Here is a 25,883-nt window from a genome sequence, read left to right on the forward strand (position 1 = left end):
GAATAAGCTTGAGAAAACTGATGTATCTCGGACAATGCTAGAGACCACTTCTAAGTAGCATATGTCCTTGATAAATTTGTTGAAGCGTTTCCTGCCGCACAAGTAGCTGTATTGCCCTGTTGATGGCCGTTTCTGTGTATCCCTATTGTTAAACAATCAAATTGTTTAATCGCGTCCTCAGGCTCTTCACTATTCCCCCTCCTCTCATTTTCATGCTTACCTTGCTCCGAAATTCAGCCTTGATAGTGTTCAGGGGAACCCGCGAGCCTACAGCAAGCCGTTTGCAAATACTCGACTGAATCTGCTGTACTTCTTGCATCAGCTCCGAGCGAGTCATGCCCTCAATACCACCCGTTTGCACTGCATCCATTGTAGAATGTTTAAATAGGCGGATAGCTTCGTCGACATGATGTTCCGTAGCAACCGGTGAGAGGGACATCTTAGCGAGAGCCTCTGAAATACGGACTATGGCCTCGAGTTGTCTAATGCATAGCTATAAATTTGCACTCAATTCTAGATTCAATATTGGATTTTACCTGATAGTGATAGGAATGGCCGTGCGTCTCTTTTCCTCATCAGATTTCTTGTGAATTTCTTTGCGTATATACACAAAATGATTGCTGAGTTTTTCAGCAGCCTCTTTACTCAACCGAGGAGCACATTTACTATCCAATATGTTAGAATATTAATAAGACCTACCACAGAAAGCGAAATTATAATAAATACTCTCTGCAGTAGCTGATATATCCACGCATCTTTTCAACACTAATATCACCCTCAATCTCCTCCGTTATCTCATTTTTATGAATGGATACAACATGTCTAGCAATGCGCTTTTAGCGCCAAAAATAAATATTAATAAATATTAGTTAAAAACATCCTTGAGCTCCGTTAATTGCGTTAGCATACCAAATCGCGCTGCTCATCATGCTCATCTTTGACGATAAAAATCATGTCGAACCGCGATAAAATAGTTGTTTGAAAATCGATGTTCTTTTAAGAAAACCAAATGATATCAATAGTGTATTTGCCATTACTTTTTTTCAAGTAGTAATTAAATTTACCTCTCCAGGCGCTTTCATATCATCATACCTTCCAAATCTTGGATTTGCTGCTGCAAGGACCGAAGCTCTGGAGTTCAGAATCGTCGTAATACCCGCCTTTGCAATTGATATTGTCTGTTGCTCCATTGCCTCGTGAATGGCGACTCGATCCTCCTCTCGCATTTTATCGAACTCGTCAATACATACAACTCCCCCATCTGCAAGAACCATTGCGCCTGCTTCTAGGTAAAATTCGCCGGAGCCCGCATCACGTATAACTGATGCAGTAAGACCAGCAGCACTGCTACCTTTTCCTGATGTATACACACTAATGGGAGCGACTTTTTCAACAAATTTCAAAAGCTGAGATTTCGCTGTTCCTGGATCACCTAGGAGCAACACGTTCACATCCCCACGCAGGCGCATTCCGTCAGGAAGGTGTTTTTTGGAACCACCAAAGAGTAGACAAGCGATGGCCTTCTTAATATCTAAAATCAAAAAAAAATTGATTATATAATTTATTAATATGTGCACAAGTGTTTTTATTACCTAAACTTCCGAAAATAGATGGAGCAATACTACGCGCGAATGTTTCATATATATTAGGCATCCGTGACATGTTAATATACTCCTCCTCTTCTTCAGGTGTAAAAATGCGTCGACCTCGTGCATTCGAATACGAGTCGGTTTCAAGTCCAACAACACGGATATATGGAGCTCGAAGGCCTACTCCTCCACTCGATTTCTAAAGCAATGTTAGTGGTAATTAATAAATGCAAGTGCTGATAAAAATTAACCTAGGGTGACTTACAGCAGGCTTATTCTGCGAAATTGAAAAAATTCCCACTACAACTACTCGTTCTCCAGGAACAACTTTATTTGTAAGGTAACGATCCGCATTCAACTGAACATGTCGTGGTAGCTCTCCTACCGGCACTTCTTCTGGAATTTCTTGGAGTTTCATTACTTGTTGGTCGACAAATTGTGACTTTTCATGAACAATAAAGAAGGGGTCGAGACCGCATTTACTCTTTTTTCCATCGTGTTGCGTGCTATAGCGAGACAAATTGCCAGAAAAAATTAGATGTGCTTGCCAACAAAGAGAAAATTAATAATGGACTACCTATCGCAAATACGCGGAAGCGACACCCCACCAAACCCTGCCGGAACCGCAATCATTTTGGTTGTTCGACACGTTCGACACATTGCGTGGATATATGAGGCTTTTGAAGAGAGAGTAGATGCTGCAATCACTATTCCGGGAAGACGAACAAGTTTTGACATATAACTTGCCTATATAAATTATCTCATGTTAGCATGTTGTCAAGATATGCTATGACCAAATAATCAAAACAGACATCCAACTGTCGAATAGGAATTTTATTAGCTTGTGACCTTAGCGTAACCTGGAAATCAGGAACGCGCTGTTCTCGAATCTCCTGCTCAGTTTTTGGAGCTGGGTTGGCGTAAAGAATTCTTCTTGCGCTCTCCTTTACCGCTGCTTCGAACTAAAATATGTTTAAACATGTTAAGCGAGACTTTGCAAAATAAAAAGAAGAACTTACCAATGGTAATATTTCAGCGGGGCGATCATTGAGCATTTGAGCCAAGTCTTCGTTGAATGCAGAGAGATGTTTTAAATCTACCTCTAGAAAATACTGCTTTGCCATGAGGTTTTGCCGAAGTTGATCTCTAAAATAGAATAGCATATTAAAATAGGTTCATTCAACAGCAATATATCGCAACATACCTGTATAGAAAAGAATTGTCTATACGAAAATTCTGAATAAATTCATGTAATTTCTCCTGTGTTTCATAGTTTGAGGACTGGTCGATCTGAGGTGCGAGCACGCTAGTATGATAAAGATGGCCTTTGTCCCAACCAATGGCAGCCATAATGACAATTCTGAATAACGACACAAAAAAATTGTATGGATTAAATGATAAAATAATCAGGAACGCCGTCGCTTTCTAATGTGTAATTTGATATCGTAGCGAAAGAAAATCGTAAATGACCCAAATTAAAAGGTGCGTCAAGTTTTGTCGCGAAATTTTGTAAAAAAATTTATATTACGCGAATTTTCGTGATGAGCTAAGTTGAGGGCAACTTCGAATTAAGCCACATCCCAAGAAATACGATTGAAACGCGTGTCTGTGGGGGGAGGGGACTTATTACCAAGCTCTACTATTGTCCTAAATCCATAAAATCATTAAAGCAGGATGCCGACCAACCTCGCCCCAGCCGTTATTGATAATGGCACAGGCTACACGAAAATGGGATTCGCCAACAATAGCGAGCCCGCTTTTGTAATTCCGACCGCAATCGCCACTCGAGATGGAGGATCATCTAGCGGAGGTCCTGCTGTTCCATCCAAACCTGCTTTTATCTCATCCAACCTCGCATCGAAGCGCGGTATTGAAGATCTTGATTTTTTTATCGGAGATGAGGCCATTGCAAACTCTAAATCCTACGCATTACATTATCCCATTCGACACGGGCAAATTGAAAACTGGGATTATATGGAGCGTTTTTGGGAGCAAAGCATCTTTAAATATTTGCGATGTGAACCTGAGGATCACTACTTCCTTCTTGTAAGATGCTGAGGGATTGGATGAAAATTCAGAACCCTCGAGCTAATTGATTTTTTTTTCTTTATTGTTCTAGACTGAGCCGCCATTAAATGCACCTGAAAACAGAGAGAATACTGCCGAAATCTTTTTTGAATCTTTTAATGTGCCTGGTATGTACATTGCGGTGCAAGCAGTTCTTGCTCTCGCTGCCGGCTGGTCCTCCAACAAAGTGTCTGAGCAAACGTTGACCGGAACCGTCATTGACTCGGGTGATGGAGTCACACATGTCATTCCCGTTGCGGAAGGATATGTAATTGGCTCTGCAATTAAACACATTCCCATCGCAGGCCGTGATATTACGCATTTCGTACAGCAATTGTTGAGGGAACGGGGAGAAGCAATTCCACCTGAGGACTCCCAACGAGTCGCAGAGTTGATTAAGGAGCAATATTCATATGTCTGCCCTGACATTGTGAAAGAATTCAAAAAATACGATCAGTCACCAGGAGAGCTGTTCAAAAAGTATGAAGGAATCCACAGCGTCACTCAGCGTGTAAGTATTGTTATTTTCCCTCCCCCTATTAAATATAATACTTATAGCATGATATGTCACATTGTCTCTTTACTATTAGCCATACACTGTGGATGTCGGCTTCGAACGTTTCCTTGCACCAGAAATCTTTTTCAACCCTGAAATAATTAGCAGTGATTTCCTAACCCCTCTACCCGAAGTTGTGGATGGCGTTATCCAAGCAAGCCCGATTGATGTTCGTCGTGGGCTCTACAAGAACATTGTTCTTTCCGGTGGATCAACAATGTTCAAGGATTTCGGCAAGCGTTTGCAACGAGATATTAAGCGACTTGTAGATGTAAGAATCAGAAGAAGTGAGGAGCTGAGTGGCGGTATTCATCGAGCAAAAGCAATGGAAGTTAACGTTATTTCGCATAAACGACAACGTCACGCCGTCTGGTTCGGTGGCTCTCTGATGGCCTCAACAAATGAATTCTACTCATATTGCCACACCAAAGCAGAGTACGAGGAATATGGACCCTCCATTGCTCGTCATAACCGTGTATTCTCGACTATTGCATAAATCTTGAGTGAGCATCATTTTTCGGAGAGTTTCAAAGAAAGAAACTATGCCTAGGTGCCTCGTGAATATGGCTTCTCTTTTTCTTTAGCATTCTCAATTTTCTTATGAAGAGCTTGTTATAAAATATATATAAAGATGAATGATTTAAAAGATAGAAAACTTCGCTGCATAGAATTAAACTTTTCATAAAAAGGCTCCTTAGAAAAAATGGAAAAAAAAAATATTACACAAAAAAAAAAGAACGAACAAAAGTTTAATTTGGATTAATTTCTCCCAAGAACAAATTTCTATCCGTTGATCCTGACACTAGGATCGGTTCACGCGGGTGAAAATCAACCTCATTGACACAGCCCTTATGCCCGGGCAGTTTATACAAGATGCGCTGTCTCTCCACCTCCCACACAACCACAGTGCGATCCCCAGAACCACATGCAATACGTTCGCCATCTGGAGACCATGCTGGTTTAATGAGATTCCTTTCCGCACCATGCGGAGCTCCTTCAAAGATTTTGAGGAGGCGAGAGGAGGATGCAAAGGGCTTTACATCCCAAATGCGGACTATTCGTTGTAGAGTATAAGACAATGGCAGAAAGAAAATACCAAAGTAAAACAAAAATTACCTGTGTTGTCCATAGCATTTGACAAAAGATGTGATCCACTTGGACTTAATCTTAGTCCTGTTATCGTATCCATATGACCTTTGAGTGAATAAGCAATTGCATCTTTGCGCAAATCCCATGCTTTCACGATATTATCTACTCCTCCGGAAAATACCATTTCCCCACCAAGGCTAAAACATGTCGCTGTAATTGGATACCCATCGTCCAAGACTTTTACAGCTTCTTTTTGTCGCAAATCCCAGATACGTATAGTTCCATCATCGCTGCCACTCACGATCATCTCGGGTCCACGGGGTGCAGGGCAGCAACTATTTACAAATGAACTGTGACCCTTGAACTTCTTAACACGCTCGCCAGATTTTGCATCCCATGCGCTCACTGTCTTGTCAGTGGAACAGCTGTAAATCATGGAGCCATCTCGCGACCAGTGAAGCTCCATAATTGGGCCTGCATGACCTCTGATGAGACCATAATTGATGCAATCTCCATACGTGTTCCATAGCACTAAAATCCAAAGATTTATAGTGAATGCACGCTAATAAAACAATAAATCAAAATGCATACAGATAGTTTTATCGTGGGAACCCGAAGCAACAAATTCTCCAGTAGGATCAAATTTACAAGTGAACACTTCTCCCTATGATTTAAAGGCATTTGATAAATATTATTGAAATATAAATCCTAGGAATATCGTTAAATTCATTACCGAGTGTCCACTCAACAACATAATCGGTGCCTGCAATCCTGACGTTCTTTTTATTTGCTATAAAAATAATAAGATTAGATTGTAGTTGCTATTAAATTCTATTAAAAGACTTACTGAGCCAGTGATCGTCAGGCTATTAGATGATTTCCCAATCGATAATGCTTTAGACTCATCTTCGGCGCGCTGTCGTTTGACAATTGCTCCACTTGACTCGGATGTGGGTGGGCTTTTTCTCTTATCCATAGTTGATGTATATCCAAAAAAAGTTAATTTCTTGATCGTGTAGGATTATGTTGCTAGTATCAAATTTTCGAAGCCACAGTCACGCACTAAATTTTCGAGCAGAGAAAAGTAAACAAGGGATCTCTTTATAGGATCGCAGTTCCATCTCAAGAAATAAATATATTAACGCAATGGTAAGATTGCCAACATTACATCTACATCATAGCTATATTTATTTGCTAACTCTCGTAAAATGCTTGCAGCGTCCGATCTTGCTCCAAGGCCATACCCGTTCACTGACGCAGATCAAGTACAACGGTGAAGGCGATCTGCTTTTCACTGTTGCAAAAGATAATGTCGTAAATGTATGGTACTCACACAATGGAGAGCGTTTAGGAACTTATCACGGACACCAGGGTGCTGTCTGGACAGTAGATGTGAACTGTTAGTACAATCGATTAAATTTACTTTTACAATCTTTGATGATTTATTCGCGATTTTCTTTCTCTGATATGAATAGCCAACTCTACATTGCTCGTCACTGGATCTGCTGACAATAGTGCCAAACTCTGGGAGGTCCGTACTGGAAAATGCCTTAAGACATGGGAATTCCCTACTGCCGTTAAGCGCGTTGAATTTAGTGAAGGCGATGATATGATCCTTTTGGTGACTGAGCGCCGTATGGGACATCCCGGTGGTATTGTAGTTCTACAAGTGAATAAGGATGGCCCCGAATGTAAATACTATGCATACTTATAATTCTGAAATTAATAATTAAAAGTTGATTTTATGACAGATCCTGATGAGCCTATTACAACTATTACCCCCGAAGGGTCCAAAGTCACCGTTGCTGGCTGGGGTTACATGAACAAATTTATCGTTGCTTGTCACGAGGATGGGAGTGTCTGTCAGTACGACTGGAAGGTATTGGAAATGAGTGATTTTCTTGTCTACATTATTATTCATATAAATATTTTCTAATAGACTGGTAACCGCCTTAAGCAAATTCGCCCTCACTCGGCCACCATTGTTGATTTGCAGTTCTCAGACGATCGCACCTACTTCATCACTGCCTCCAAAGATAAAACCGCACAAGTAATTGAATTCTTTCACCTTTGCTCTCAACTTCCCGCTCATCCTACTTTGTTTTGAAATAGATTTTTGAAGTGAATTCGCTGACATCTCTCAAAAAGTACTCAACCGATACTCCTCTTAACTCCGCCTCCATCACACCTATCCAAGATTTCGTAAGAATGATTGAAACCCATCTTCGGCATTAGCACATCAACTAACTTTGATCTGGACTCTAGGTTGTATTGGGGGGTGGTCAGGAAGCTATGCAGGTCACCACCACGACTCAGCGCGCAGGTAAATTCGAATGCCGCTTCTGGCATAAGATTCTGGAAGAGGAGGTTGGCCGTGTAAGAGGTCACTTCGGTCCTATCAATACTATTGCGGTACATCCTGATGGGCGGAGGTATGAATCTTTCCATTTATTCATTACAATTTAGGCTATTATTTGAATAGAGGTCCTGAATTTTGCATGCTCTTACTTAGTTTCTCGAGCGGTGGAGAAGATGGTTATGTGCGTGTGCACCACTTTGACCAGGATTACTTCAAATTCAAAGTAGAGGTGTAAAACAATTTTCGGCTGTTATCGTGTTTTTTGATTCCCAAAGTTAAAGAGCTAAGCTGTAAAACTGTTTATGGGATCTCTGGTTTTTAATTGAAAATACATCATTTATTCCATGCTTTCTTTATTCGGGTGTATCAAATGAATCGCAGATCTATCCTCAGCATTAAAGAGCTCAGAACAAATGAATTATATATAAAGAAATCGCAAACATCACCTGAAATTAAATATAGTACAACATATAAATTTGTACAAGTTACATGTAATTTAAATATCTACACATCTGCTCCATTAGTTGCGCTTTCCATTCTCAATCGGCGCTCGCGCTTCTTTTCCCACACTGTACGCACCACTTTTCTTAATTCTTCCAATCCTTCCATGAAGTTGGTTTCTCCAAGATGGACCAATGCCTCAACTTGATGCGGCTTATACTCAAACGACCACGTGGAGCAGAATGAATCCAACTGAGGGTTGATGGGCGGCAGATTTGCCTCTTCATCTTGAATGGCTGATGCATCGGGGGTAGAAGCTTCACCGTTCACGAGTTTTACTTTCTCATTAGGAATAAGTGGGAAATACACCACGGTAATCGGCTTCTGTATTGATTCTTTTCTACTCTCACTCATTTCCGTCGATGATAGGTCTTCAACAGTGGTCTCCTCAGCTTCTCCAACAAAAGTGGTCACATAGCCGAGGCCGTATTCCTGCAGAATTCCTTTTGCAGGAGACGTCATTTTATTCCGGGACTGTACATGTTGTTCCTCTAGCTTGTCCTGTTCTGCCCGATTGTTTTCCCGTTTTTCTTCACTCTCAAGCGCATCTTTGACTTCCTCCTTCGGCCATCCAGCTCCCACCGGCCACCCTTTTATGCCTCTCCGAAGAGCATATCCTTCTGCACGCTCGAACCAAGGAGTATTTGTTATATCGTTTGAGCTATCTAAGGCCACGATCACATCTACATCTCGACCTTCACGCAGTAGCGGGTAAAAAGGTAAATTGTTATCCACTCCTGCGTCCATAAGACAGAGGTTAGGTGATAAGGATACAGATTCTGGAGTAGTTGAGGAGAGTGGCACATGGTAGAATGGATTCGGGAAGCAAGCGGGAGAGATAGGGTGATATTTGCCCATCTCCTTAACAAACTGTAATGGATCCAGAAATTAGTTCCAACTAAAAGTCCAAAATTTATCCTGCATAGTGAGAGAGCTCACCTCTTTGACCATTGCATCCAGGGGTTCTGTCATTGTTCCTGGCAATAGTGCTCTGACTTCTTCATAATAATGTGCAAGGGACGCCGAAAATGCACTCCCAAACAATCCCAGGAGAATATTCAGTCCCAACTCTGGGACCCTTTCCACATTCTTCCCATTATCAAATGACCTCCCGAATCCCCATGTTGGAACCCATGCACCAAACTCTTCGCATCCGACCTCGTATGGCGTAATTTCAAACCACTGGTAATAATCATCCTCCTGAGAGGATTGCTGCTCCTGCTTGATATTTTCTGTCTTTGCATGTGCGTTTTCTTGCATTTCCTTCTTCATGCTATCACTCCCCCCCTCTTCATCTTTAGCGTGCTCCACTATGACTTGCCCTGGTATTTCATGTCGCACTACTGTGTAAATAGGCAACGGTTCAGATCCATCATCAACAAACCGACGTTGGCTCGATATCTTTAAGCCGCTAAAATCAGTGAGCGGCTTCACTTCAAGTTCCTCCGATTTCTTCCTCTCCCCTCCATCAATTTCTATTTCTTTTGCATTTTTGGCCACCGTTTCCGTGAAGAAAACGCTACTCAACAGTGTTCCAAACATTTCTACCAGAGAAAGTGGCTGTCCCTGTTCTACGCGATGCACTATTCCACTAAGCACAAGTTCATTTGCAGGAATGCTTGACACAACCTTTAAGAAATGGGAAAAGTTCACGGGATGACAATATAGCTGGCGCTTGAATTGATCCAAAAGTCTCTCAAAATCTGCATTCGCAGTTGAAAAGTACCGTGAAAGACACCAGCACGAACCTGACACCCCGGATACATACATTGCACAATCAAAAAATCCTACACTCTTCATTGCTTTGAGGAAGCCCAAAGTCGAAAGGGCTGCACGATATCCTCCTCCGCTCGCCGCAATACCAATAACTGGAATATCTTCATCGTGCAATTCGTTTTCAGGAACTCCGATAAATTTAGCCAGGTGACGCTTAATGTTTTTACGTCGCGCGCTGGCAAATGCTCGCTCCTGATGGCAGAGGTCATTTGAAATCCTATAAGGGTATTTTAATTTTTGTTGACATAAATGTGCCATTCTGCAAATTTTTAAAATCCTTACCTTACAGTTGCGTCCCATTCAATCTCAGGGTATAGCTCTACATTTTTGGCTTTCTCTTTAATAATAGAAAATAAACTTCCCTCGCCCATACTCAATTCATTGTATATCCGTTGGTATGCTTCTCGATAAGCCTCAAATGCTGCTGGAAAAGCATTACTCCAGTCATCAAGCCTTTCTTTCAGTCCACTCAAAGAGGGAAATTCTGGGAGATCTAAGTCGAATGGGGTAACTTGGATCTCTGAGAGTTTAGCTATGAGATTGTCAAGAGATAAGTTGGGTTTATTGTCGTTGCCTTCTTTCTTTTTAATCGACCCGGAATCCTCGACTGGAGTACATTCAGATTGATTTGGATCTTTATCTACGCCTTTAGATGTATTACCATCGGTTATATGGTCTCTAAGTGAAGAAATATTTGCTGCTGAGCTAATATTAGAGACAGCCCTTGGAATTTTATTATTTTCCCCTTCTGCACCAAACATCGATGAATATTATTGTTAATAAATAGTAAAATATGACTGAAACCTCCAAGCTATTCCCATACCTTTCTCGACGCTCTGCTCTTTACATTCCACGGTCCTTCTGACCACATTATTGGCGCCAAGAACCAATGTGCTTCCCCCTAACAAAAGCCCTAATGTTGCCAGCCGTGTTTTTGGTTTATTATAGAACTGTCTGGACAGTAAAGGGCTAAATTTTTGGATTCCCTTTAATATGATTCTGTGCTGCATCGGTGAAAGAGAGGCAAGAGGAAGTCAAAAGAAGTGGCAATTCTCGCGAGATAAATGAGATTTTTAATTCGCGGCGCAGTAGAAATAGAACACGATCGAAATCTGAAAAAAAATAAAGTCGAATTCTACCTGTCTACACCGCTTCAACAGTAAACTATTCAAAATGCCAAAGTGTACTCATCGAGGCTGTGAACAGGAGTTCTCTGAGAGCGAAAATAGCGATACAGCCTGCCAGTATCACCCACTTCCTCCAATATTCCATGAAGGCCTTAAAGGGTAAGACTTCATCGATGCGGCTCATTTCTTTACATGAAATAATTCAGGAGTTTATTTTAAGCTGGCAATGCTGCTCAAAGCGAGTAACCGATTTCGATGATTTCCTCAAAATCCCCGGTTGCACCACAGGACGTCATTCAACCGCCCCTGTACCTGCCCCTACTCCTGCTCCTTCCAAACCCGCTCATGAAAGTGCCCCTAAACACAGTCACATCGAGAACGGTGTGGAGCATTATGGATTGCCCGTTACCCCTCCTCCTCCGGCAATGCGCTCCACTCCTGTTCCTTTCCCTCCCGCTACTCCTCCGCCAAATGAAGTGACAAAAGAATCAATTATTGAGGTTGAAGAAGAGGATGATTTGAGCATACCTGTCCCTCCTGGAACTACCTGTAAGCATAAGGGCTGCGGTGTTCAATACAAGGACGATGCGACATCCCGTTTCGAGGGAGGAGAAGAGGCTACCTGCATTTATCATCCTGGCGTCCCAGTTTTTCATGAAGGAAGCAAAGGGTGGAGTTGCTGCTCGCGCCGTGTGCTAGAGTTTGACGAGTTCTTGAAAATTAAGGGCTGCAAAATTGGAAAGCATCTTTTTGTAGGTAGCGGAAAGAAGGATGATGAAAAAAAAGAAGAGCTTGTGGATTGCAGACATGACTGGTATCAGACCCAAACACATATTATCATGTCAGTATTCGCAAAGAAAGTTAATAAGAACGATTCCAATATCACCATCCATCAGCAGAGTGTATGTATATTGACGTCATTTGGAAATTACTCTTTCCATCGTGTTAACACATTCTTGCTTGTAGATTGAGATGGATCTCAAAATGGCTGATGGGAAGCGCTATCATAAGACGATTATTTTGTTTGAGGTAATTATTTCGACTATTTTTATAAAATTAGAGGAATTTTGCTCACCCATCTGCCCCGTGATATTTAGCCGATCGATCCTGAGCAGAGCAAGTACGAAGTTCTTACGACCAAAGTTGAACTAAAACTCAAGAAAACAAGTGGAATTTCGTGGCCAAGCTTGGAACCCACCGAAAATATTACTTCATACACCACGTTTGGGCTCACCGGAACAAGTGGAACAGTGGGAGGAAAAGAGATGCATATCGCAGGAGATGTACCTATCTATGCGCTAAAGAAATAATCTCTTTTTAATTAAAAAAAACGAACACTGCTCATAGTTAGATCCAGCTTTCTCCTTTTTTTGCTGTTTATTCAAAAAATAAATGATTATAATAAAGGGCTCTTTTTTTTTGAAAGAAAAAAATTGGCTATTTTCGAATACAGCCCTCAACAAATATAAACATTTCCCATCCAATCTTCCTCTAATCTATTTCGATCGACTGTCCAGATTTCATCTTTTGGAGTGTAGCGCGTTAGCGGTAGATCATAGGGTAGAGGGAGCTTCACCACTTTAGGAGGCGCAGATGAAGAGGTAGGAGAAGATGCCGAAGGTTGGTATGAATTCCATTGAGGAGTCAAGTAAACGCGCTCTCCACTACTGGAGAATAATTCAGGAAACACTAGCACTCCGAGCTCATAGTTCCTGATCATTAGTTGAGTTTCCTATAACCATTGTATTCACAAAGATAGAGGTCAGCAAATAGGGGATGCATGACATGCCAATTCTTTTACACTACATTGATTTGCAATTCGCCCCAAGCAGCCTTGCTCATATTCGCACTCGTTAATAAAAACCACGCCAGAACCGCCCCATCTGATTTACACTCCTCTTGATCTTTTCTCAGTTTGCTGTCTCCCTTCAATATGGTTAACCTTGTGTAGGTCTTAATATGTGGCATCGATCGTTCTCTTTCCGATGTTAGTGCTTTCCATCGATACAAAAAGTTTTGCATCCATCCGCGTTGTTTTTCCCAATTTTTTGAAGCAAAGGGTAGCGCACGACCCGCTGCCCACCCCTCAACACTATCACGCACGGCATCAACGGTAGGATAAATCATAGCGAGTTTTGGGTGTGAGCACCTGGCTGCATTTCGGGCAGCCGAAAATGACTTGCAAAGTTGGCCACGAAACCAGCCGTCTGTTTTGGTTAGAGAACCGATGCTTGAGAACTTGATAAAGAAAAAATTCAACCGTTAATAGGATAACCATTTCGGCGACCTAATTTATATCCTTTACTTGGCAGACGATTGTTGAGTCTAGCTGACATTCTTGAGGAATGTTTACGCTCCGCTCCAGCACACTCTTCACCTTTAAATGCCCATATTTTTGCATGGAGTTGCCCTTCCACCTTCCTGGCAATGATGCAATCAATACCGCCTTGATGCCACTAAAATCATACCGTTTTATCATTCGCACAAATGATTCTAACTTCTTTCCATAGTATGCCAAATAATCCACGAGATCCTGTTCAAATGTCACTGAGGGTGCACTAGCAGATTTAAGAGGAAGAAAAGGCGAAATATAAACTGCCTGGGTTTTTTTTCTGCAAATGATAGCGAACAGAGAAATCGAGATATAACAATAGGCGATAAAAGGGCAGTTACATATGATAGGGCTTACGTCCAGTCACCTGTAACAAGGTTTGCTGTATGAATAACCACGCGAAGGGTATTATTGGAGTAAAATAACAGCATTGCCTAAAGAAATAGAGAAATGAGCATCAACAAATGAATTGACTCCGTTACGTTTTGCACGAGACTTGCCTTCGTATGATGCGAACCTGAAGTATATAAACGTCTTCATTAACTGGTACAACTTAAATGTCACTTGAGCAACTTACCATAGCTAAAGGGTAAATTCGCTGTGTGAAGCGTAACATTTGGATAAAGAGTAGCGACTTGCTCCTGACGGGATGATATCATGGAATTAGTAACCTTTATAACAATACAAGTTGCCATAGAAGTATATTACCTTTAAAAGAGCGCGATACTCTTCATCCGTGTTATGACCGTGCACAATTGTAACCGGCATGGTTGTTTTTTTTGCTTCAGGAAGATTTTCCATCAGGAAAGTTAGATCTAAATGAAAATTCAGCTGAAGCATTTCTTTCAAATCCCCCTAATTCAAAGAAATGATTATGACTTTCATCAGCTAACGCGTGTGTCATTATACTTGCCTCGCCTAAGATCTGGGCAAGCGTAACACATCTTGTATTCGCAGTGTCGGGTAGACAGTCGACTTGCGTCAAACAAATCCCATGGTCATTCGATGCTGGTGAAGCTGATTCAGTCGCTCTAGCTCGTTTGGTGTGTTGAGATTCATCCTCCGAACTAGCAGAGAAAATCTACACAAAACACAATACTAGATAAGAGATAAACGGTATGATAGTATCTTTGGTTATGAGGCTGGTCAGGCTAGATACCTCACTATCCGCAGGGGTGCTAATTTTGCTGGTCTTCCGTTTCAGCATTTGGCAACTATTCCGCCTTCGAAGGTGACATTTTCGCAAGAAATTGTGCTAATTTTTTTCAAGCTCCGTATAGGCAAATCGGCACTTGCCTAGTGTTTTTTGGGTAACTGTCATATTTAATATATAACAAGGCAATTGCAATCTCTCTTGATATAATCTCTAATCCTTGAAGTTCGCAAGAGAAAGGGACACGAAGCTGTAGGTTGGTAATGCCAAGCTCTCTTTTTCCGGAACAAATCGTCGATCTTAGAGGAAGTAGCATCAACGTCCGTGAATTAGCGCTCGAGCGCTGCCTCGTTGTTATCACTCTTAAAGCAAGTAAGCTAAATGATGTTGATTTATCGATATAACCTCAGAATCTCAAAAGGATTTCTCTGCCATTTGTATCCTTTTACATCAGCGTGGTGCCCCGTTTGCCCCGTGCTCCTTCGGCTCCTCAACATAAGCGGACTCTTTCACGACAAGCCCAAGGAGTTCCACGACCCCTTCAGTTCTAATGTGATCTCAATACCTGAAGATCTCTTCAGGGTAAATTAGTCATTTGAAATAATCTGGCAACAGTGCTTGACATCCTACCTGAGCATGTCTTGATTTACGTTTTATATTTAGATTTTCCGCCACCTACTTCGTAACGACGCTTATTTCATTGTGATTTCGCCAGGACCTCGTGATGCTCTTCTCAAAATTCAAAAGGATTGTGACTTTGAGCGCTTTCCCTTCATTCTTGATGAGGATCTCTCCATCTCGACTCGTATTGGACTTCGAATGTCTGAACATGAAGTGTGGCCATGCATTCTTGCGGTTGACCATACTTTGCGAGTTATGCCAATCAAATTTGGGCGGGGGCCTGGGTTTTATGGGCATTATGTGCTACTCCAGTACCTCCATGATCGGAGGTGTGAAATAGAAGAGAAGGCTCTTCAAGCAATCGGTAACGCAAGAAATATTGAGGCTCGACTCAGAGAGTGGAGTGAATCACAAATGCGCAATTTCGAATGGTGGGGAGGAGATAGTGTTCTTCCACACGAGGTTTTGATGGAGATTATAGGATACCTGGAGCCAAAAGATATACTCCGGGCAAGTGCGGTTAGTCGACGTTGGAGACTGGCCGCGTTGGAATGGGTATGTGTGTTGATGCGAAATCGTATAGTGGCACTTGATAGTCTCTTGCCAACGGTGATTGCGCAGCAAGATGATATGCCCAAGAAGAAAGCTGCTAAGAAGGATGGAAATGGCGGCAGCGCCCTTGGGATGGAATCAAGTTGGCATGGAGTCATACGGCCGAACGTATCAGTGAACACTCTTAAGGCCAAGTTGGCTCAATTGGAAGAATCTGTGCAGTTTATCACCCAATGGCTGGATTAAACTGAATACACCATATGGCCCCAACGTATCTAGGTAGCCATCCTATTGTTATTAATGACAAGGACTTTAATTGCTGCTGTATTATTCTTTTCTTTTTATACCCGTATAGTTCTATTTTTTTTTTCATTATCTGCCATGCTGTTGCAATCGGTGCCTTTGCGCAATAGGAATTCAATTTAAATAACAGATGAATACTCTTAGTTGTATCAGTAAACGATCAAATAATACTGAAGTAAATAACTCGAAAATAGCCATTGAATCAATTGAAATTAAGTATTATTAGTTATATCAGTAAAGAATCAGAAAAAATTAAGATATTAAAATTAGAAGATAGCCATTGATATTAAGATGATTAGCGTAAAGGGTAATAAATACTATTTCTATGCAGCATTTTCAATCACCATATCTACCTTGTTTGCAGACCGCTTACCCAATGCCTTTGGGCTAAGTTTCTTTAGCTTATTCCCTCCTAACTCTTCTTCCGCTCTGGCACACCCTTCCACAACAACACTTGTACTACTCTCGCCTGTTTCTTCCTCTACTGGTTTGCTTTCGCTTTCATTCAACCCTGCTTCTGTTGACTCTAGCTTATATTTGTCGGAGAAAGGATCATCTTCAAATCTCATTATTGCTCTCGCTGAAGAAGTGGGGTTTCCTGTTGAAGATGAGCCTGGATCGTCTCTGGGATAATTATCTTCCACTGTAGAGCTCAGACTCCTATTTTCACATATAAGCGCTGGATTTTGCCAATGGATATAATAAAGCCTCCTAAATTACCTTGCCAATACTTCATTTTCTATATGTGTTTGCATGAGATCAACGAGCGACTTGTGTTTGGCTGAAATAATCGCGTGGCGTTCTACTACATCTTCATATTGGCGTAAAACTTGGAGGAGCTGTTGGTTAACCTCAAGAAGATCGACGAGAAGCTCCTCTTCGGTGCGTTTCTCGATATAAGCAACGATTAGTGATTGGTATTTTTTACACTTTTCGTAAAATTCCTAGAATTGTCACAAAGACAAGCAAATTCATGATTTCAGCTTGTTTGTGAGTTAGATAATTTTGCTAATATGCACCTTAATAAGTTCATTGTGTTGGATATCGTCTGAATCAGGATTACTGAACGAGAGCGATTCGGCAAGAATCTGACAGTTATTGAGAGCAAGTGCCATATCGCTCCTGATTTTGTTTACAGCGGGTTGCGGGGGAGGCAATTGCAATCGGCTATTGCTAATTGGAGGCGTTAAAATAGCCGAGGTGGAGTGCTATTAGGTAGACGTGAAAATATTCACAAATAATCAGCCAAATATCGAAAGATCAAGGGAGAATAGTACTGTACAATGTTTCCATGCTGAAATATAGGAGCGTACACGCTAACAATATCCTCAAACTCGGAGTATCCAGAGAATATATTCTTGCAGTAAAATAGGGTCTCTTTTATAGACTGCTTTGCAAAACCGGTCGTCTTTGGATGGAAATAACAGAAGTTGACCGCGTGGATGAAACTACGTCGCATCATTCGTACTATTAAACCGAAAAAAAAAAGATCAGCTTGGACGAAAAAACCCAATAGGCTGACAAACATTTACGGTGAAAATTTCGACCACAATTCTCTACAAAGCTCCTCAGGACCTATACAATAATGTCTGTCAATTCCTAGTGCCTTGCTTGTTACATCACCCATGTAGAATTCACCTGTACGCTTAGATCGACAACTAGTCCATCCCCACTCATCAATCTTCGTGTAACACATTTCGCTGCTTCCCATGCTCCTATTTCTCCGCGCTCGTGTACTTTACTTACGATCGCAGACACTATGTTCCAATTTATGGTCGTTTGAGTGTAATGAGTCACGAATTCGATATTTTCACTTATATCTGTGCGCGCGGGAAGAAAGCTCTTCTTTAGAGATATTCTTAAATTAACTAGGCTGGATAATGAAGGCATGCTCCAACGGATTTTTCGCGGCACTTTATTGAAGGAGGACTAAAAGTGAGGTATAGAAAAGGCAGAGAGATAAAAGAAGTGGGCAAAAGAAGACTGAAAGGATGAAGTATCGAATGAGAGATGGCAATGAAAAGGTTAACTAGGACCACCGCTAAACAGCTTAGCAAATTCATCCCACCATACACCTGCACACTTAAAGGTAGACACTAGCGTTACACACCTTAGGAATGTACACAGCGCTCTCACATCTTTGGAGATGGTATTCAAGACGAGTCGGAAATCCTGTAGTGTATTCAAGATATGTTGCTCAAATCTCCCTGTAGGGCTAATGATTGTAGCGCAAAGTTGTCGGCTCCTCTAATTTGTACAAAATAGTCGCCATACTTCGGAAAACAAAGCTTCGTGAATCCTTAGCAAACTCTAATTCTCGGAGACCTTACACCTAGGATCAAATATGTTCATAAAAATCGTCGCAGTAGGGCATCTCTCGATAAGCAAAGAGAACGTTATCATAGTGAAAAAATCAAAAAAATTCCTACAATATCGACTAGATCCTCTAGGAAGAGGAACCCCTGAACTATTAAATTGTCGGTCTGCTCTGCCGAAACCCAGTTCTTTTCAAACCTCACATTTACCGACGTCCGAAGACAACTACACAAGAGAAACTTGGCAAGAAATTATTTGTGCGCTAGAATAATTGGTGGATCAGCATGATCAACATGTAGCCAAACCTATTAAGCCAGGCACGCCATGGGTATTCTGGAGATTATTCGCCAGATTTGCGTAATTAAGCTTAATGTGCAGATAACCAAGAATAAGTATACCAAGTGTATCGCAGAATCTGTCCTAGTGCATTCTTTGTGTGTAATCTATATCAGGTCTAACGCATAGTTTTGAGAGGATAATAAATAAACATGGATCATGAACAGAGTTATAGAATGATTCCGCATTATAGCTTGCTAATAGCTGCCATTGGTTCTAGACGCCCTTATATTTAATAGGATCAATATAATTTATACTAAATTTTTCATTGGGGAGTCAAAATAGCAGAGCACATTTACACTAACCTAACCTAAAGCCAAAGAAAACTCGAGAAAAAGAAAACAAAAGAAACCAGCACAAAATGAAGAACAGACAAGTTAAATAAATAAAAAAAAGGGAACAAAAAACCGAAAAAATAGGAATAAATACTATGAAATATTTTTTCAGTCTTATTAACAACAACACAGAGAACATCTATCAGTGATAAATAAAAAAGGCATAAACAAAAAAAAGTAAAATAGATCCAATACAGTAATAAACATGGTAAAAAAAAGCACAAAACTGAAAAAAGATAACCGAAAAAGTGTCCTTTTTAAATATGATCTAATTACCATATATTCCCCAACCGTTTTGCGATGATTGCCCACCAGAAACTAGGTTTTGCCCAACTTTCATTCCGGAATCTTCAAGAAGCGAAGGGGGTAAATAGGCCATCGGGTTCAGGCCAGGGCTATAGGTGCCACTCGATGATGGGGTAGTAACACCAACGTTGGACGAATATGAAGGATTAGCGACCGACTGGAGCGAGGAAATGGAGTTGGATTGTAGCGAGGAGGGTGGTGTGGACTGAAGCGATGGAACTGGGGCAGGTTGAAACGCATGAGATGAAAAGGCTTCAGCGCCAGCCATGGTGTGGAATCCGATCCCCATGCCGGGAACACCATTCAATCCTGCCATGCCCAAGCCGACGCTTCCCAGACGTCCTATATTACCATTTGTGGGGCCCATCCCCGTCCCGTTCATAATACCACTAAAAAGGGGTCCCCCAACCCCTGCGTTAGGCCCTCCATTACCTAAACTTCCCAAGCTATTCCCACTACTGCTACTGCCACTACTAGCAGTACGCCAACTGTGGGGCCTACCCCACGCTAATCTGACCCTTGAAGTACCAACAAGAACTCCATTCATCTTCGCAATCGCAAGTTCAGCGGCTTGCCTATGCGCATATTGGACAAATCCGCAACCTTTACCAGGTGGAATTTTCACGTGGGTAATCTCTCCAAATGGAGCAAATGCTGCTCGAAGTTCATCTTCTCGAGCTTGTGCTGATAGTCCTCCGACAAACACAGTAGTGTTGGTTGGATCACTGAAATGGTCCAGTGCTCCAGGAGCACTGCTGTTGCCTACTGAATTCGTTGGAGTAAGGGAAGCAACCGGAGAACGGGAGACGGAGCCACTCGTTTTGCTTTTGGGGAGCGCCATCGATACTCTTAGTGGCCGTGACCCACAATATACACCATGGGTCTCAACAAGGGCACGGTTCCGCTCCTCCTGGGTCGTAAAGCGAACAAAGCCATAGCCGCGAGAGAAGCCCGTAACCGGGTCGGTCATGATCTTTGCAGATTTACAAGATCCATAGCGGCTTTGAAAGAAGGACTAAAGGTTTGAAAGGAAAAGGGCAAGTCAGCAAAGAGAATAGTAGGATGACCACACAAATTTCGTTGCAATAAAGAAAGCGTTCTCACCAGCAGCATCAAGTCGGTAACCTCGGGGGCTACGTCGCCTACAAAAATCGAATATTCCTGAGGAGTCTCTTTAGACTTATCCCTGCTGAACATATAATGTGATTAGGTTGAATGTCTAATTAATCTCCATTTTAAGAGCGTGACAAAATTCCCACCTTCCAGCCTCACCCATCCCCCCGGAAGCCCAATTAAGCTTCAATACTCGGTCAGTTCCAGGCACAGGCTCACCTTGAAGTGATAGAGCCTTGAGTGCGGCAGCATTGGATGAGAATTCTACAAAGCAGTAGCCTGCATGTCTCCTGGAATTCAATATAGCATATTATTATCTAGTCAATGGAACGACAATGAATTTGGCTTCTAGAAAATTACCCAGTGTTTTTCTCCTTAATTAATTTAACGTTGACATGTTCCCCAAAGATCAGCCACACTTGCCGGATGAATGCTTCGTCCATATAAGGGGCAATATCTCCCATCCACAGAGTGCGAGTTTGCTGGAGGGGAGAGGAGGAAATATCGTATGCAAATGGCATTTCTTATCTTCTTGAAACAAAATATATAAATAAAACCACAGAGTAGAGCACTTAAATGAACATTGCAAAGCAAAACGAAAATAAAACAGAAATAAAAATGAATATAAATTAATAATTTTACAAGTTGTTTTATTCTTTTTCTCAGCGGAAAAAAGTGAACAACAACAAACAAAAAGACATGATAAAAGTTAGGTTGACAGGTGAAATGAGTTACAATGCGGCGCAGCTAATTTAAGCGAATGATCCACATAAGCACAGTGGAGGGAAAAAAATTATGCACTTCTAAGCGTTCGCAAGACTGTCTCCATTGCTCGTCGGCGCTGGCGGTCTTTTAGAGAATACGTATTGTCTCGTAGCATTCTAAAAACAGATATAGTAAGTACACTGATAGATTATCCAAAAATACACTATTCTATTCGTACTTTTCAAATAAACTGGCTACTACCGAAGGGCGCAATCTTGAGTAACGTTTATTGCGCGTTTGTGGGTTTAGATATTCATCTGCTGACTCAGACTGTAACAGTGTCATCATCTGCCGCAGCTCAAGGAAGGTATCCAGGACGTTGGGGTCATTCAAACTTCGCACAAATTCCTCAAGGAACTCCACGTCCACATTAAAGTTTTGCACAAAATTGTCGTTGATAGAAGTGACATTTGGACTGAGAAGAATGTTCTAATAATTCCGTAATAATATTAGGAATGATTGCGGGAAAATATGTTAATATCCAAAAGATTACTTGTAAAGAAGTAGCTAAGTGATCCAGCGCGTCAAAATATATAAAAATTTTGATGGAAACTGGTAGATTCGCAAGAGTTGAATTTATCACTGTGGTCAGGAAACTTACAAGTTCTGGGATAAAATAAGAAAATAAATTAGCTCTGAATTACGTTCTTACTCCTAGGCTGAAAGCTATACCTTGTAAGTATACGCTTGGCTGATCTGATACAGAGGATGGTGTCCACTCATAATCGGCCAATTCCAAAAAGTCATCAATCTTTCGGTTAACTAGCTCGAAGATCCGTTTCTCTGCGTTCTTCCGAGCTTCCCGGAATACATTAACTGCCCGAAGGCTTATTCGTCCACTAGATCCACTCCGTGCTGGTGTAAGCAATTCTTCGAATTCAGTGCAGGCATTCTCGAAATATTCAAGATTAATTATAATCTGCACAATTTGAGAGAGATTGGTGCTCTCTAGCTTAGAAAGGAGTATGCCATTGACCTGTTGGACAAGGAGTTCATCCAACGACTACAGTGGGAAAATTTTCGTTTGTGAGCTTAACCCCCAAACGCTTTTTTAATGTGAATTGTCAACCTACCCTCTTTAAAATCTCATCAATCGCATCTCTTTGTTGAGACAGACCCTCAGCAAATCGGTGGTATCGGTGCACAAATTTTCGAATATCACGGCAGCATAACGGGAACATTTTAGAAAAGGGCAAGGTTCGGGGAAAGCTAATAAAATGTAAGGTTTAGACGAGTGCAACGACGGGTCATCAAGAGAAGGTATATACCGTTGCGAAGTTGTCTTTTGATCTTCGATAAATCTACTATGTCTCCGTAGCTCGATCATTTCCTCCTCCGATCTTATCACCATCGGCATGCAGTCATCCTCTTCTACATACTGAGTAAACCGAGATCTGAACTGCCTCCTTAATAAATCTGAGTATCCTTCGAAACAGGCGAGCAAAAGATCACCCAGCTCTTTCATTGGGAAAGCATAGCCTTCAAGCGTTTGCATAAAAGTCATCAATAGATGTCGAACGGAAAGAAAGACATCTGGGTTGTCACATCCCCGTAATCCCTCCGAAACCATGCGCAATATTTGCGTTATAACCATGTCCCAGAGCTTGTAGACCTCATTGGGAGATCGAAAATCAGTTGTTGAATGCATCACCTCATGCTCAACAATAAAGAACCCAACTATCTCTTCGAGTAGGGCAGTCAGCGTTGAGAGATCATTGTCAAGAAGGACGGTGGAGGTGAGAGCTAAATTTGCTTGTGCCTAAACGATGTAGTAATCTTCTAGTTAAAGGTATCAGTAATATTTGTCTTCATCTTTCCTCACCCTTCGATCTTCCTCATAGCTCGCTCGCAACTCATTTCGTTTCCCCAGTGCATCGTATATGTGTATGCATTGATACAACGGTCGAAAATCAAAACGTACTTCTTCGTTATCAAGTATATTGCCTACATTGAATAACTTGATGTTGGTGATTTGATCAATAGCTTACATAGTAATAGTTTACATTCTGTCTCTTCATTTAACACTTGTTCAATGGCAGAGTTCACGGCATAACTAGGTTTTATATTCGCGTTTTGCTTGATTTTTAGACGCCAACGTTCCTGTCGTACCCGCATTTGTTCCATTGCAAGTTGTCCGATCTTGCGCGAGCTCTGTCGGACACGGAAGAGCCACTCTTTGAGCTCATTTGTGACAGCCTCTTTAATTTGATTCTTCATGACCGGGATTCCTTCCTCTATAAAGTATAAATAAAGAGTACAATGAGAAAACCAACTCGGAGGTGTAAAAATTAAATAACCATACGCATATGCTGTGCAAACTCATATTGGCCAACTTGTCGTAGATGTTGTGTTTGTAAATTATCTAGTGTCTATGGGAGCAAAGAAATATTAGCTAAGATATTCTAAAATAGAACTATGATATTCGATAAAGAGTACTTTTAATGCTGAATAGTACTTTCTCTGCTCGATATGCGTACTTGCTTTATTAGCCAACTCTAGGACGTGAAGACAGGTGCGCATTGTGTCAATAGTTGACTCGATATTACACTGGATTTTTCTTGTCTCGATGAGTTCTTCTTTCTAAAAACGAAATAAAGCAAAAAGGGAGAGAAATTGGATTCAGAGATTATAAAAGGTCCTAATTTTAATAAAATGTATATTACCTTGGCAACCAGTTTTGTGCCAGAACGTTGTAATTCTCCATTCAAATTCACTATTTTGTTCTTGAGGCTTAAGGTTCCTTGCCTCACCTTTAATAGTTGATCCACTGAATGCACAAACTCTTGGTAGTTTGCATTACACATCTTTTCAATTTCTCCATCTTTCTGCTTAATGAAACCCGAAAGCTGTGTAAGAAATTGCTTTTCGCGTTTTGAATCAAATATAGACTGCAATAGGGGGCCCAAAAGTTCGAGATTCTCGGACTCAGAGCCGGTTTCTGTTACAAGCATAAGCTTGTGTAGAACCTCGGCTGTATCAGTAGAGGTTGTGCCAGTACCGGATGAGGATTTTTGTGGCGGCATCTTAATGTCTTGATGGAAGAGAGATGAGGATGCAAATGGAAGTTATAGTATTGTTTAAGAACATCTGATGGCATGAAAGGCGCAGTTTTTCATTGTGCGAATCTTTATGTTAATCCAGAGTAGCGAATTATAAAGTCTTCCTCTTCTACTTCAAGCGTGAACAAGGTAGCGCATACACAGGTAAATTGTCTATCTTCAGAACACTTATCCATCCATCCATCCATTTACGTTCCTGCGCATCTGGCGTCTCCCGATGGTTTTGTAAATATTTTCTAAATTTTTTTCGCTTTTGCTAAAATTAGCTTAATTCACCATGGTCCGCATCTCTGTCCTGGTAAGTTTCGATGCATGATCTATAAACAGAGCCTACTTTGCCAAGGAGTTGCGGAGAATTCCAGCTCTCTATTATATCTCTTAGCTCTGTGCGTTAATATGCCCATCTATTAACCATAATATTATTTTGCGATCGCCAGAACGACTGCCTTAACAGTATGGTTAACGCTGAGCGCCGTGGCAAGCGCCAGGTGTTGGTCCGTCCCTCCTCAAAAGTTGTTGTCAAGTTCCTTACCGTCATGCAAAAGCACGGTATGATATTTTATTCGATACATCTGTCTGCAATTCGTCATCCATTTTCGATTATTAACAAAACAATACAATGTCATCAGGTTATATTGGTGAATTCGAAGAGATTGATGACCACCGCTCCGGCAAAATTGTCATCCAATTGAATGGCCGCTTGAACAAGTGCGGTGTCATCTCTCCACGCTTTGACATCAAAGTTAACGAGATTGAAAAGTGGGTGAACAATCTCCTCCCCTCTCGTCAGTTCGGCTACCTCGTCTTCACCACTTCTTACGGGATCATGGATCACGAAGAAGCTCGTCGTAAGCACACTGGTGGCAAGATCTTGGGTTACTTCTACTAATTAAAAGAAATGTGAAAAGGAATAAAATTTTATGCATTTGAGTATTTGCAATCGATTCAAGTGAAAATACTTTCCTTCATCTCTACTATTCTCTATGAGAAATCGAAAATCCCTTGGATTCTGAAAGTTCAATGTACCCTATACTAATAGGATACTTTTACAATAGTGTATTAACACTATGATGAAATAGTGCGACAGATTCGAATGAAAAAGGAATATTGCTAAATAATCTAAAAAATGTGGACGTTCCGGGAATTGAACCCGGGGCCTTCTGTATGCGAAACAGATGTAATACCACTATACCAAACGCCCATTCGTCAATATTTTTTTTATCTTTACTATAATGCAGGATAAAGTGGCGTAGCATTATCGATTTGAAACTCAATGCAACTCTCCCTTTGTTGGCGTAGTGGTTTGGGACCCTGGAGCCGAATCACTAGGTTGCGGGTTCGATTCCCGTAGGCGACACTCGTCCATGAGAGTTTGTCGGGTTTTTCTCAGGACTCAACCGCTATCAATAGTTTAGCAACAAGCAAGTAATTTTAAGTGGCTACAAAAATAGGTAGCAAAAATACTTAGGAGAAATCCTACTACAAAAATGGAAGGCCAGAGGCAGTACCTGGGTGATTTTTCAAGTTTTATTTTTCCTCTAAGGACGTGAGAATTTGCGTCCTGTGGTTTATTTAAACTATATTATACATGTGAGGGAGACTTCTGAACAACATCAATAAGTACAAGA

At 41.3% G+C, this 25,883-nt stretch overlaps 13 protein-coding genes and 1 non-coding gene across 14 annotated transcripts; 5 read left to right on the forward strand and 9 right to left on the reverse strand.

Moving 5' to 3' along the window:
- Positions 1-37: 37 nt before the first annotated feature.
- On the reverse strand, positions 38-2,939 carry VTP21DRAFT_11407 (uncharacterized protein; the record flags this gene model as incomplete). Its single annotated transcript, XM_069390848.1, has 12 exons — positions 38-142; positions 221-482; positions 537-665; positions 727-833; positions 910-993; positions 1,065-1,531; positions 1,593-1,788; positions 1,855-2,095; positions 2,167-2,336; positions 2,402-2,551; positions 2,609-2,735; positions 2,794-2,939. 12 exons carry the CDS (start codon positions 2,937-2,939, stop codon positions 38-40), a joined length of 2,184 nt encoding a protein of 727 aa, XP_069252038.1.
- A 324-nt stretch (positions 2,940-3,263) lies between these two features.
- VTP21DRAFT_11408 (uncharacterized protein) lies at positions 3,264-4,708 on the forward strand (the record flags this gene model as incomplete). Its single annotated transcript, XM_069390849.1, has 3 exons — positions 3,264-3,635; positions 3,709-4,167; positions 4,247-4,708. 3 exons carry the CDS (start codon positions 3,264-3,266, stop codon positions 4,706-4,708), a joined length of 1,293 nt encoding a protein of 430 aa, XP_069252039.1.
- A 253-nt stretch (positions 4,709-4,961) lies between these two features.
- Positions 4,962-6,277, reverse strand: VTP21DRAFT_11409 (uncharacterized protein; the record flags this gene model as incomplete). The annotated part of the gene is made up of 5 exons (XM_069390850.1): positions 4,962-5,266; positions 5,329-5,832; positions 5,893-5,965; positions 6,035-6,091; positions 6,149-6,277. 5 exons carry the CDS (start codon positions 6,275-6,277, stop codon positions 4,962-4,964), a joined length of 1,068 nt encoding a protein of 355 aa, XP_069252040.1.
- Positions 6,278-6,447: 170 nt separating this feature from the next.
- On the forward strand, positions 6,448-7,895 carry VTP21DRAFT_11410 (uncharacterized protein; the record flags this gene model as incomplete). Its single annotated transcript, XM_069390852.1, has 8 exons — positions 6,448-6,450; positions 6,520-6,700; positions 6,777-6,992; positions 7,053-7,180; positions 7,241-7,351; positions 7,414-7,503; positions 7,567-7,733; positions 7,814-7,895. The coding sequence occupies 8 exons, from the start codon at positions 6,448-6,450 to the stop codon at positions 7,893-7,895; spliced, it is 978 nt and encodes a 325-aa protein (XP_069252041.1).
- Positions 7,896-8,164: 269 nt separating this feature from the next.
- Positions 8,165-10,947, reverse strand: VTP21DRAFT_11411 (uncharacterized protein; the record flags this gene model as incomplete). Its single annotated transcript, XM_069390853.1, has 4 exons — positions 8,165-9,031; positions 9,101-10,154; positions 10,220-10,685; positions 10,761-10,947. 4 exons carry the CDS (start codon positions 10,945-10,947, stop codon positions 8,165-8,167), a joined length of 2,574 nt encoding a protein of 857 aa, XP_069252042.1.
- Positions 10,948-11,110: 163 nt separating this feature from the next.
- On the forward strand, positions 11,111-12,374 carry VTP21DRAFT_11412 (uncharacterized protein; the record flags this gene model as incomplete). Its single annotated transcript, XM_069390854.1, has 4 exons — positions 11,111-11,223; positions 11,285-11,966; positions 12,031-12,093; positions 12,162-12,374. 4 exons carry the CDS (start codon positions 11,111-11,113, stop codon positions 12,372-12,374), a joined length of 1,071 nt encoding a protein of 356 aa, XP_069252043.1.
- Positions 12,375-12,520: 146 nt separating this feature from the next.
- Positions 12,521-12,906, reverse strand: VTP21DRAFT_11413 (uncharacterized protein; the record flags this gene model as incomplete). Its single annotated transcript, XM_069390855.1, has 2 exons — positions 12,521-12,796; positions 12,871-12,906. 2 exons carry the CDS (start codon positions 12,904-12,906, stop codon positions 12,521-12,523), a joined length of 312 nt encoding a protein of 103 aa, XP_069252044.1.
- A 265-nt stretch (positions 12,907-13,171) lies between these two features.
- On the reverse strand, positions 13,172-14,603 carry VTP21DRAFT_11414 (uncharacterized protein; the record flags this gene model as incomplete). Its single annotated transcript, XM_069390856.1, has 9 exons — positions 13,172-13,302; positions 13,370-13,485; positions 13,533-13,676; positions 13,754-13,830; positions 13,879-13,913; positions 13,974-14,037; positions 14,105-14,251; positions 14,310-14,477; positions 14,556-14,603. 9 exons carry the CDS (start codon positions 14,601-14,603, stop codon positions 13,172-13,174), a joined length of 930 nt encoding a protein of 309 aa, XP_069252045.1.
- A 209-nt stretch (positions 14,604-14,812) lies between these two features.
- Positions 14,813-15,968, forward strand: VTP21DRAFT_11415 (uncharacterized protein; the record flags this gene model as incomplete). Its single annotated transcript, XM_069390857.1, has 3 exons — positions 14,813-14,921; positions 15,004-15,131; positions 15,213-15,968. The coding sequence occupies 3 exons, from the start codon at positions 14,813-14,815 to the stop codon at positions 15,966-15,968; spliced, it is 993 nt and encodes a 330-aa protein (XP_069252046.1).
- A 380-nt stretch (positions 15,969-16,348) lies between these two features.
- Positions 16,349-17,915, reverse strand: VTP21DRAFT_11416 (uncharacterized protein; the record flags this gene model as incomplete). Its single annotated transcript, XM_069390858.1, has 6 exons — positions 16,349-16,685; positions 16,746-16,969; positions 17,045-17,233; positions 17,308-17,492; positions 17,558-17,600; positions 17,664-17,915. The coding sequence occupies 6 exons, from the start codon at positions 17,913-17,915 to the stop codon at positions 16,349-16,351; spliced, it is 1,230 nt and encodes a 409-aa protein (XP_069252047.1).
- A 1,365-nt stretch (positions 17,916-19,280) lies between these two features.
- Positions 19,281-20,952, reverse strand: VTP21DRAFT_11417 (uncharacterized protein; the record flags this gene model as incomplete). Its single annotated transcript, XM_069390859.1, has 4 exons — positions 19,281-20,333; positions 20,423-20,504; positions 20,578-20,721; positions 20,792-20,952. 4 exons carry the CDS (start codon positions 20,950-20,952, stop codon positions 19,281-19,283), a joined length of 1,440 nt encoding a protein of 479 aa, XP_069252048.1.
- Positions 20,953-21,224: 272 nt separating this feature from the next.
- VTP21DRAFT_11418 (uncharacterized protein) lies at positions 21,225-24,219 on the reverse strand (the record flags this gene model as incomplete). The annotated part of the gene is made up of 11 exons (XM_069390860.1): positions 21,225-21,312; positions 21,375-21,625; positions 21,690-21,802; positions 21,869-22,199; positions 22,270-22,405; positions 22,465-22,955; positions 23,019-23,140; positions 23,200-23,430; positions 23,499-23,565; positions 23,633-23,776; positions 23,860-24,219. The coding sequence occupies 11 exons, from the start codon at positions 24,217-24,219 to the stop codon at positions 21,225-21,227; spliced, it is 2,334 nt and encodes a 777-aa protein (XP_069252049.1).
- Positions 24,220-24,532: 313 nt separating this feature from the next.
- VTP21DRAFT_11419 (40S ribosomal protein uS8) lies at positions 24,533-25,144 on the forward strand (the record flags this gene model as incomplete). Its single annotated transcript, XM_069390861.1, has 3 exons — positions 24,533-24,553; positions 24,693-24,804; positions 24,885-25,144. The coding sequence occupies 3 exons, from the start codon at positions 24,533-24,535 to the stop codon at positions 25,142-25,144; spliced, it is 393 nt and encodes a 130-aa protein (XP_069252050.1).
- A 240-nt stretch (positions 25,145-25,384) lies between these two features.
- VTP21DRAFT_t136 lies at positions 25,385-25,456 on the reverse strand. Its single transcript has one exon. It is a non-coding gene; the product is annotated as a tRNA-Ala (tRNA).
- Positions 25,457-25,883: the final 427 nt, after the last annotated feature.

This window comes from Calcarisporiella thermophila, assembly GCF_041956535.1.
Source record: "Calcarisporiella thermophila strain CBS 279.70 unplaced genomic scaffold VTP21scaffold_9, whole genome shotgun sequence".
Lineage (NCBI taxonomy): Eukaryota > Fungi > Calcarisporiellomycota > Calcarisporiellomycetes > Calcarisporiellales > Calcarisporiellaceae > Calcarisporiella > Calcarisporiella thermophila.